The sequence below is a fragment of the Marmota flaviventris genome, chromosome 5, assembly GCF_047511675.1.
Source record: "Marmota flaviventris isolate mMarFla1 chromosome 5, mMarFla1.hap1, whole genome shotgun sequence".
Classification (NCBI taxonomy): Eukaryota; Metazoa; Chordata; class Mammalia; order Rodentia; family Sciuridae; genus Marmota; species Marmota flaviventris.
The window spans coordinates 20,402,604-20,414,669 of NC_092502.1; the positions used below are offsets into that span (position 1 = coordinate 20,402,604).

General features: G+C 38.5%; 1 protein-coding gene across 3 annotated transcripts in view; it reads left to right on the top strand.

The window, feature by feature from the left end:
• Atp10b (ATPase phospholipid transporting 10B (putative)) overlaps positions 1 to 11,840 on the top strand; it is a 109,284-nt gene extending 97,444 nt beyond the window's left edge. For all 3 annotated transcript variants that reach the window (XM_027938720.2, XM_071611815.1, XM_071611816.1), the window contains 2 exons: positions 6,685 to 6,872; positions 11,384 to 11,840. In XM_027938720.2, the coding sequence (XP_027794521.2) occupies positions 6,685 to 6,872; positions 11,384 to 11,840 (645 nt within the window). The remainder of the gene's footprint in view (positions 1 to 6,684; positions 6,873 to 11,383) is intronic.
• The last annotated feature ends 226 nt before the right edge of the window (positions 11,841 to 12,066 follow it).

The window sequence follows — 12,066 nt, forward strand, 5'->3', positions numbered from 1 at the left end:
TTCAATCTCCGGTACTGTCAGGAAATATACCACAAAGCTATTTGGGGTTACTACAGCAGTTGTATCAGAATTGTGAGCACCGGATCCTAGGAACTGAGACAAGCTGCATGTTTAGAACTCTTGGAAATGAAAAAGTGCTACTTGTGGGATCCTCTTTAGATCAGACACTGGCAAAAAGTAAAATACCAAATTGGAAAGTCATACTGGGAACTCATCCAAAATGCCACACGAATAAGAAAAGTAGCTGAGAACAACTGTGGCTCCAGCATCCACATGATAGGAGTCTTAGGAGAAGATACAGGAGAGAATGGTAAAGAAACAGCATTTGAAGGGCTTGAGAATGAAAATCAGAATGACTCTGGCTGTATCACCTGGATATACAATAGGGAAACTGTACAATCAATGTAAGATACAGCAATGATCTTAAAGTCCACCAGAGGATCTGGACAAGATACATGGACACAAGCCACCAGAAAAAACAATGGATTCATCAGCCTACTATAGTGATTCGAGCACATCCATGTTTATAGCAGCACAATTCACAAGAGCTAAGTTATGGAATTAGCCCAAGTGCCCATGAGGGAGATGAACAGATTAAGAAAATGTGGTATATATACACAGTGGAGTTTGACTCAGCCCCAAAGAAGAATGATTCACATAGTTTCAATGAATAGAACTAGAGATCATGAGGCTAAGTGAAATAGACCCAGAAAAATCAAGGGCAGATGTTTTCTCATATGCAGAGGTTAGAGCAAAATATGGGGAATGAGGGAACAGTGGGAGGCATTGACCAAATTATGCTAGGTAGCTATACGAATATACCACAATCAGTTGCACCTTGGTATCTATAAAGCAGCAATTTAAAAATAAAAAACCTACAAATGAATAGAATGAAGAACAGTAGAGGAAATACTTGGAAATGAAGTAGAGCAAATTATATTCCATGCATGTCAAAATGAACCCCAATATTCTGTAAAACTAATGCACTAACAAAAACATTTAATTTAAAAAAGGCACTACATATCTATATGTATCTATGGAAATATCACACTGAACCCCACTAGTCGTAAAGTCAAAAAAAAAAAAAAGTCCACTTTCGCAAGAACATCAAAAAGTTTAGGAAATAAGATGGTAAAGAAGGGCTGGGTAATTTGTGCTAAATCCATGATGCATAGGAGATAGAAATATACATTTAACCATACATTTTCATAAAAGTCCCAAAATGTAAGGTTAATAAAAGAATGAAAAAATGCAGAGAATAAAAAATACAAAATATGTTCAAATACATCAGTACTCTTAGCAAATGATAGTTTGTTTTAAAAGAAATTAATTCATTATCACTATATATATATATATATATATTGTCCTTATATAATAAGGCAGATGGACAAATTCATAGTCATAACATGATCTTTTTATGCAGCTCTATCAGAAACTGACATGGATCAAATATGCAACAAAATAAAATATATTTGCTTTAAATAAATTATATCTAATATATTTGTTATCTGGAACAGGATTTTATATATCTTTTTTCACCAAAGAGACCATTTATAAAAAGACCAAATTTTGAATCATAAAGCAATCTGAAAGATTGATAATTATAGAGACCATGGTCCTGGACAAAACAACATTTGAACTAAAAACAAGAAGCAGGTAACCAGAAGTAACATACTTGGAAATTCACTTTTAAGTAATTCATGAGGTAAAAAACAATGCTGGAAATTGTAATATTATTCTTGCTGAATGATGATAAAATACATTTGCAGACTTCTTTAATCAACTAAAGCTTTTACTATGGAAAACAAATGAGAATTCACATGCAGGAAAATAAAATTACCATATATACTGAAGAAAATGGAAGAAAAAAAATCAACAATCCAATGAAAACTTTAAAACCCTGGCAAAGCAGATTCAAGAGAAGACACGGAATGAAAATGATAATAATTATCTGATTTTAAATTATGTCCTGAAAATTTCTTTAAATGTAAAATTTACCAAAACCTAGTCAAAATTACTCAACAAATATGAATAATCCAGATCCTGTCCCCCAGAAATGAATTAGAGATGAATTTGAGTTTAAATTTATAAGAGAGAGATAATCTCTTATATAAAATTTTTCATGGACCAGAAAAAAATAGGGAAAGATAGATGTTCTAGTCCATTTATGCCACTATAACAAAATACCTGAAAAAGGGGCAATTTCCAAGGAAGAGAAATTTCTCACACCTCGAGACTGGAAGAGCAAGGTACTGATAGTTTCAGCATCTGGTGAAGGCTGCTCTCAGCCTCCAATTTGGAGCCTTCTTACTGCATCTCTGGAGAGGAAGGAGACAAAAGGGGTGAATACTGTTCTCACATGGTAGAAGGACAAAAGGCACTGAAGCTCTGCCTTCAACCTCCAATCCATCATCAAGACACAGTACTCATGACAATCACTTCCCAAAAGATTCTAACTATCACTCTGGGTATTAAGTTCCCACATAGGAATTTTAGAGGGACACCCATTCAAAGTCTAGTAATTTGTTTTTTCATGGCTAAAATAACACTGATACCAAAATGGGCATGGACAATCCAAAGAAAAAATTGTGAAACAATCTTAATTAATATATCTTTAAGAAGTCTAATACAGCATTGGCAGATCAGTTCAACAATCTGTTTGATGAGAACACACAAGGAACTTTCTTGTTATTAGACTTTAAACTGATACACCCCTTTAAAAAGCAGAATTTAAAATACTCATACACTACAACATGATTTCCCCCATACACTACAACATGATTTCCCCTCTAAGTATTTATGAACCCATAAAATACTTACACATGTATATAAGGAGGTAAGCATGTTTGTTCTAGTACCTTTTTTTTTTTTTTTTGCTAATAAGAAAAGTGTTCATCAACAGGAAAAAGGATGGTCTATTCTTAAGTAGAATAGACAGTCCTGACAGTGATTTGACATGCAGTTTTACAACTGTATTATCACATTACTGAGAAAAAGATCATTTTTCTTGAATTTCTTCTCATAAAGACTAACCCCTTTCATGAGAGCTCCCCTCACATGACCTCCCAATACTATTACAGGACTTTAACATATAAATTTGAAAGGGTACATTCAGGACACAGCAAGAAGTACTATAGCCTGTAGCTCAGTATTTATACATGATAAAGTAAAAAGCTACCATCACCATGGATAAACACATGTATGCAACATGCAAAAAATAACGAACACTGAATTTATATTCAATATTAAAGAGGTCATTTGCAAGGGACATATGGGTACTTTCATTGTATCTCCAAGTCTTAATCTTTGTATATTTAAAAAAATGTAATTACTGTGAAATATTTCAAACAACCAATCCAACATATTTTCCTTAAGAAACTCTGCTATGACCTTCTTAACCATTAGATATTTTTAAACTTTCAAAATGCCTTGCAAAGTGTAATCAGGCCTCGACTATATTATTAAATAGGTGACAAGACTAAAACTTCTAGATCTTCTGCAGTCACTTAGCCTATTTCTTGAAGTACTGCATATATCTGCTTTAAAAAGAGGAAAATATAAACTGAGCACAGTGGCACATGCCTATAATCCCAGCTACTCAGGAGTCTGAGGCAGGTGGAAAGCAAATTCAAGGCCAGCCTTGATAACTTAGCTAGACTGTTTCAAAATAAAAAATAAAAATTTTTTAAAGAGAATTTTTTAAATTTTTTTTTTCAGTTTTCAGCAGACACAACATCTTTATTTTTATGTGGTGCTGAGGATCAAACCCAGCACCCCTCGCATGCCAAGCGAGCGTGCTACCGCTTGAGCCACATCCCCTCAAAATTTTTTTAAAAATTGGGAAATACTGTCTGCCTCATGCACCTCTAAAACAGGTACTCCAACCCCAATAGTTACTAGTCCTTTCTGGAAAGGAGTCAGTTACTAAAATCATTTGTCTCCTTTTTTTTCTTAGTTCTTAAATATTGTTTTAAGTTGTCAATGGACCTTTATTTATTTATATGTGGTTCTGAGAATTAAACCCAGTGCCCCACACATACCAGGAAAGCACTGTACCACTAAGCCACAACACTAGCCCATTTATCTTTCTGAATCAGGGGGTCATCTTTCTTGTCTGGGCTAGAAATAAAACAATTTTAGTGGCTATGACATAGTCCTCACCCAAGCAATTATAAAGTTAGTCCTCCTATTCAACTGAGGTATTAAGCTAAGTTTAAGAAAACTATAGTACAATATGACTATTATATTCTTAAACATCCATACAAGATTTCAAGTGTTCTCAACCTCAAGCATGTGAGATAATGCCTCTGTTAGTTGTCTCTACATTCATTCCACAGTGCATACATATTTCAAAAACTTAGCTAAATAATTTCAGTTAGAAGTTCAGGAGATCTATTGTACAACACAAGGTTAATAAGAAATTTCAAGAATGATACATTCTTAAATGTTCTCACCACACACAAGTATGATCATTATGTGAGGTACTGCTTGCTGACTAGCTCAAATTAGCCATTCCACAATGTATACACGTTTCAAAACATGTTGTGCATGATAACTATGTACAATTTTGTCTAATTTAAAAAGAAAAAAGGAAGTTAGCTAACTTTTTCCTTCTTCAGAAACAGGGTTGTTTTTGGATCACTGCTCACACTGAAAACAACTAAAAATATTGGATAACTTTTTTCTTTAAAGAAAACTCTGTGGAAGAACAATAAGCTCACAGCTGACAGGAGAGTAAAGACCATAATCTGAGCCAGCACCACTTTCCTTGAGGGTGCTTGTGACCCTGCCCAAAATGAACCTTGAGTGAAAGGCTCAAAAATTAAAACCCAGGCTCCTAAAGTAGGAGCCTAATACAAGATCACATTACACTGGGATCCGAGAGGCTACACTTTAGTTGGGGAGAGGCATAGAATTAGGTGCACCTAAACAGAGAAGATGAGCATAAAGGACCTGTTCTTGGAAAATGTGACCAGAAGCTGGCCTCACGTAGATTTGCAGCCCAGATTCGCATCACCTGGGTGAGCCAAAAATCAACCTATGAATTACACTTGAAGTGATTGAAGGGCACTGAATCACACATGCCCTCTCTAGAGAAAGGTACCTTCCACTTTCAAAGGTTGAAATGATCCTCCCTAATTTTTTCTGAAATGACCAATCTCCCAAAGAAACCAATAAGTGAGAATAAAGAAACAAATGGATACAAAATTATCAGCTGTAAGTGACAAAAACACTATTTCTTTAATCATAGTAAAGAACAAGCTTTAAAATATCTGCACAGATTGGGAAATTATACAAAGAAATATAAATTTGAAAAGAGATCACATGGAGAATTTACTTGTAAAAATTATAGTAACTAATTTTTAATGGTTAACCTTATGGCAGATTAGACACAGCTAAGAGGTATTCAGTGAGTTGTTCAAAAGAAATTATCTAGAAAATAGAAGAAAAAAATAATAAAAATTATAGTAGAGATATTAGTGGTATCTGAAAATCACTTTATATTGATAATAATCCTTGAAGGAAAGAGGATAAAACAAACAATATTTGAAAAAACAATAACCTGAGAATTTTGTAGAAGTGATCAAAAGATATCAATCCACAGATATAAGAAGATAGCAAACAAGCAAAACAAAAACAATTCACTATTAAAGAAACTGTAGAATGCCAAAGACCAAAAAAAAAAAAAAATTAGATTTTTGAGAAACATTTCCATTTAAGGAAAAATGGACAGAGATTGCTAACTTCTCAATAGCAACAATGGAAGCCAGTGGACAGTGGAATGCTAGCTAAAAGTTGCTCAAAGAAAATCCTGCCAGACAAGAATTCTATATTTAAAAATCTTTCAAGAATGAGAATGAAATAAAGCAGAGTGTATCTCCATCAGACTGAAACAAGTCCCTGCTAATGGATGTCCAGAAGGAAAGATCTCAGATGGAAGGTGAAAGAAGAATGGCTATTGGTCAATATGTAAGTAAATCTTAATGAGTATCGTTCATATTAAACACTGACTTGCGTGACTTAAGAGAATTAAAAGAGACAGCTAAGATAACAAATGACATAGGAGTTAAACAAATGGAGCTCAAGTGATCCAAAGCACTTTGTAATCCAGGAGGGGAAAGATGTATACTCTAAACTCCAGTAAGATTGTTTGTTACTTGTTATCACTGAAAGAGTAAAAATGGTATATGTGACTTTCAAACTAGTAAAGAGAAAATTAAATTATACAAAATAGTCACAATGTTTAAAAGACAAGAAAAGAAGAGGCACAAACAGGACAGTAAGACCAAACGACGGAACATAGTGCTTCTTTCAAAGTGAATAAATTACTGCCATGTGTGGAAGAAACGGACTCCTCACACAAACAATATTGAGGGAGAAAAAGGAAAAAAAAATACTATTTATTCAACATTTAAAAATAGGCCACATAAGGAAACATAGGTAAGTGGTAAAGCTACCAAGGATGGTCTGGCAATCACCCATGTCAGGAGAAAGACAGATTTGGAGGTCTCTGGGTTAATAGCAACAAGAATATCTGCTTTATAATTATCCATTCAACTGGTCTCTTATTTATTTGTGATTACATTTCAAAGAAGTTTAAAATGGAGTTAGCCAAGTAGTTCAACCATAGTGCCCAAAATCTGACCTTTACCTTCAAGAGTGCTTTCTTCTTTCCCTCCACAGACCCTTGTCCATGGACTTGTTCTGCTAAGCAGCTTCCTGATGTACTTCGTGGTCTCCGTGGTGTATAATGCCACCTGTGTCACCTGCAACAGTCCCACCAATCCCTACTGGGTGATGGTGAACCAGCTCTCAGACCCCACGTTCTACCTCATCTGCTTCCTCACACCTGTCGCGGCTCTCCTCCCAAGGTCTGAGCACTGGGGTCGTTTCCCATCTAGAATGCCCATCTCCCCTTAATAAGCAATTTTCATAACCCAGGAGTCATTATTTGGCCCTTGATGGGCTCCTAGTGGCTGTTCTTCCAGAGGTAAGGTGCTAAGACGGAAAGAACAATGAACCAGGGGGCAAACAAAGCCAACTCTGGTTCCCAGGTCAGCCACAGTGCAGCAAAGTCACCAAATCTGGTGTGACCTCGGTTGTGACATCTGTAAAATAAGTAAAAATGCCTACCTTTCTGACTTAAGATTATGGTTGTATGATAGCCGGGGAATGCCTACAGGACAGGCAAGCAACTGCCCCAAGTCAGGTTTAGTGAAAACAGTGGGGGAAAGAAACAGCAAAGCATTACAGAGTTTTCAATTTTTCCCAAAAACTTAAATTTTACATGAAATAGCCAACTTTTTCAACATCATTTAAATTTGTTCAAAACGCTCATACAAAACCTGTGTATGCCAGATGTGCACAGACTGTTCCTGATATTCCCAACCTAACATTCTTTGCTTTCACGTTTTCCATAAAAAGGGCAAAATGAATAATGTCTGGCCTTTCTGTGGAGCTCACCCTTGATACACACTTTTCTATAGAGCTGATGGAAAAAACAAGGGGCTAAGAATTTGGTTCTAGTTCAACTTGTTCCTGACACTGCTGATGTGTCTATAAAACCAGTACCCCCTTAGAGTGGGAGCTGGATTCTCCCAACCCAGGGATCAATGTTTTGTTCTCCATCCCACACTCTCGACCCAGAGAAATTGGCTAATTTCACAGTGATATACTCATAGGTGAAAGCATGTCTCAGTCTCATTACCCTGAACTTCAGAGTCCAGCCACTTACCATTAGAGACTGTATTCAGTAGAATCACAATATTGTAGAAATTTTTCTATCCCAAAATTAGAGACCATCAACACCCTTGGCTGTACCTATGCTGGTCTCCATTTGGTCTTCTCAAACCCTCTCAGAACCTTGGCCCCTGATGTAGAGCTGAAACTGCCAAGATGGCAGAACACCATAGAAATGAGTTCTAAGTATTCACTGTGTACGTGACCTCCCTTATCTCCCTATCCTTGCCTCAAACTTTGGGTTCCACACTACCAAGCTGTTTGTGGCCCCTTACCATTTCTCTCCCAGTTCCTTCTACTTGGAATGGCCTTCCCATTACCAAACCTCTTCAGCCTTTGTAATCTTGTCAGGTATGATGATTTTCAGAAGTTCTGTGACATCGTCACTTTCCACAGGGTGAAATAAGTCTCTTTCTCACATAGTCCACCACCTGGTATGTCTAACATGATCTTTCTAGCATTGATCACAGTCTCTCTCTTACCATCACTGCATAGCACACTTCCTGTCTGCACTCAGATAAATGAAAGGAACAACAACCTTAAGAAGTCTATGATCCAGTGGATGATTTGGATGTGAGTCTGACCATAGTATAAGAGGCTGGTATCAAGAGTAAGCCCTACGAATATTGTGGGAAGCAATCAGGCACAAGCAGAAGCCTCAGGGGCATAGTTCCCACCCTACCCTTTCTTTAAGATAACCACTGAAGAGAGGAACTATGACAATCATGCCCTTGTCAGAAAAGGGTATCAACTATGAGGGTTGAGTATTCTTGTCAATTTATTTTGAGGTTATTTGAGATGTGCAAAGCCAAATTTATAAGCCCCACATTCTTTAACTAAAAAAAGACTTGGAGCCAGAATATAAAAGACTGATGCCTCATTTTAATAAAGCAAAGGGTGCTTTGAAAAGATGAACAGATGAGGGACAAGTAAGGAAAAAGCAGATATTCACTTGCTAGTTACCCTACCTAACACAGAGAGTAAGCAACCTATCAAAATAACCTATCAAAATAAAGTTGAATTTCTTAATATTTATTGAGAAGCAAAGAGATTTCCTCCGACATGAAAGGATGAGATATAATAGTTGGAAGGGCTATTGATTTGGAACAGTTATTCACCTGTAGAAAACTACTTGTTTACTGATTGTTATAATAAATGCAGCTTACATCTGAGATTGATTTTCCACCCAAACTTAAGATAATTAGCCCACTAACTATGACCTCTCAAACCTAGTTATTTCACCCAGCATAAAACACAGTACAAATTCCCCTAACTACAAACAGAAGAAAAGCAAATGAAATTTTGACCTTAAATGTGCCTCTTAATTAGCTACAGTAGAAGGTAACAGTCCCTGGACCCTCTTTCCTTGGCTTCAGGGACTCTACACACTATTAAGTTTTTCCTCCTTTCTTTTGCTGGCTCACATCTGTTATGTGGTGTAGATGTCAATCCTACCTCTAAGTTCCCTTCTAACTTTATTCTTACTATTGTGGATTTTTTAAAAATCACTTTTAGCAGATGAATCTTCATTCTAAATCACCGAGACTGACTTCTCTTCTGAATTCCAGAGGCATCTCCCCAGGTTCCCATTCTTTACCTCCCCTAGGCTTATTAAGCCTGAGGAAACCAGGCAACATCTCCAATTCACAATTCCACCCTCCATCACCAACCAATCCGGAAAGCCGGGTCTTTTCCACAGCTCCTTCCAGCAAGTGCTACCCACATGGAACCAGAGCAGACCCTTGGGAGTTATCTGACCCACGGGTTCCCTAGGTGCATCTTACACAGCACCGAGTTCTGGTAGCTTTACCTTCTACACATTTCTACAGCCACCATCATGGGTGGGCCATGCCCCTTCCACCCAAATTACTTCAAGGGTCTCCTATCGAGTCCATTATTGTGTACCATCACTGTATCCAAGTGTGATCACGTCGCCCATTTATCATTCTCCTAGGGCTTCTCAATACATTTTTTAAAAATCCTGAAAACAAAACCTTGGCCCTCAGCTCTCACCTGCCCTGTGCCAACTCTCCATACCTGAGTCATTACTCTTGGCTTCTGGCCCATCTCCTGTGCAGTCCTCTGCTTACATGTCTCTTCTCCGAGGAAGGTCTTCAGACCAGATCAGGTGCTGCACGTCCTCTTGCCTCCTCCCCACCCCCATGTATGGCTGGACTCATGTGACAAGAGAGCAAGTCTCTGGCTCATTCAGAGCTTAGCCTAGTGGGGCCTGGCCCATTGTGGGAATTTGAAGTATTTTTTGATAAATGGATGAAGGAGAAAGGTAGTGGTTTGGGGGACAGGGTCAGACTGAAATTCTTGTTTCTAGGCAAGAAGCCTAATCTTTCCTGATGTGCATATAGGGCCCCCTGTGACTTCACAGGTGAGGTGAGGAGGTTGTCATCAAAAAGCCCTCACCCACCGTGGGGTCACCCTGCAATTTGAAGATCAGTGGAAGACTGGGAGCCCCTCTCTGCTTTTAGGACTTGAATAATTTTTTTCAAGAAAGATGATTATTCACCTTTGGGAAAGACTTTAGATGTCCCCTGGGCCAGATGGATTGGGTGTCAGATTCTTTCTCTAAAAAAAGAAAGAGGGGATGTGAGCAGCCCATGTTACAAGCTGGTATTTGCTCCCACACACCACCTAAGGTTTATTCCCCTCCTCATACCTTCCCTAAATTTGGAACAGGGAGAAAATTCTAGCTACATATGGAGACACTGAACTCCACAGTCCACCACAGGAGGAAAGGAAACCTGGGTTAGTCAACAGATCTCAACTTCTCAAGAGAACTTGCAAATCTCAACTCATCACTTGGGGCCTTAGTGTTTTCCCTCTGGCAAATAATGATGCTTTCCATTCAGCATGGTACACAGATTCTAGAAAATAAGATGAATCTTAAAATGACTTAAGTTCCAAATTGTTGGCATTACCAATCAATTACATTTGCCTAAATTAGAGTGGCCCCAAAACATAATTCGTGTGCTTGGTATAGTCATGCACCATGTAATGATGATTCTCCCAATTCTCCCAATGATTCGTGTACAATGTGCATGGTAGGTAGGACACACTCTGGATTCAGAGTGCTTGGTTCTAACCAGAGTGGACCACTGTATGGCTCCAGTTACATCACTTGGTCTCTCAATACCAATTTCCTCATCTGTTCACAAAAGGGGGGGAAAGAATGTAGCCCTGTCATTAAGCAGCACATGACTAAGTGCATCCTTTGATGGTTTCATTGTAGTGTAAACATCATAGAGCATACTTACCTAAACCAAGCTGGCTATATCCCTAAGCTGATCAAATCTTATAGGACCACCATAGTACCTGCTGTCCATCATTGATTGAATCATCATTACATGGCACATGACTATACCAAGCACACGAATTATTGGGAGAATGAGCTAATATTCAAAGCCCTTGGAATAGTCCTGGTATATACTAAATGTCAGCTACTCTGTTGTGCTCCTCAACCCCCATGCACCCAAGCTTAGATTTGATAACCAGAAGTTATCAAATCTTAGATTTGATAACCAGAAAAACCTGGCTCTTTGTAGGAAGGTAGATTCTAATACCCCTTTCAATACTGAAAATAAGGAAGTCAACAAAATCAGAAAACATTTATTCTTTTGTTTCCTATTAGATACTTTTTCCTGTCTCTACAAGGAACTTATGGGAAAACTCCCATCTCAAAAGCTCAGAAAATTGACCAACTGCCCACAGAAAAAAGAAACCTGGAAATCCAGAACTGGAGAAGCAAACTAAGACCTGCCACTATTCCTGTAGCAGCTCAGCCCACTCATGGTCCAGTGCCACCTGTCCCAGAGCAGGACTTCAGGACCAGCACCCCAAAGAGCTCTAGTCCTCCCAAGCGGAAGCACATGGAAGACTGGGTGTTCCGAGGACAGAGAAGCAGCAGAGAGCATGGGAGGGATGGCCCATGCTCAGGGGACTTCTCAGCTCAACTCTCATCTGGGGAGCATCTTCTAGGGCCAAATAGGACACAGGCTCCCAGAGCTTACTCCAGGGAACAAACGGATGTGTCCCGGCCCTTGACCAGAGGCAGCCATCGTCGATCCCAGAGCTCACTGACCATATGAGGGGCTGTAGACATTCATGCAGACTCAGAAGAGGCCACTGGATCACGGGCCCAAGTACCCCTTGACCCTTCCTCATAGAGGGAAGAATTGGCCAGCCTTATTCTTTGTTACCCACCAGACTTGACTTCCTTAAGGGAACTGCTGGTTCCAAGGAGGTTTATTAAGAAGGACTGAAAGGCCAGTCCACCTCTAAGTTTCCTCTGCTGCTGAGCCGCATGTCTTGTAA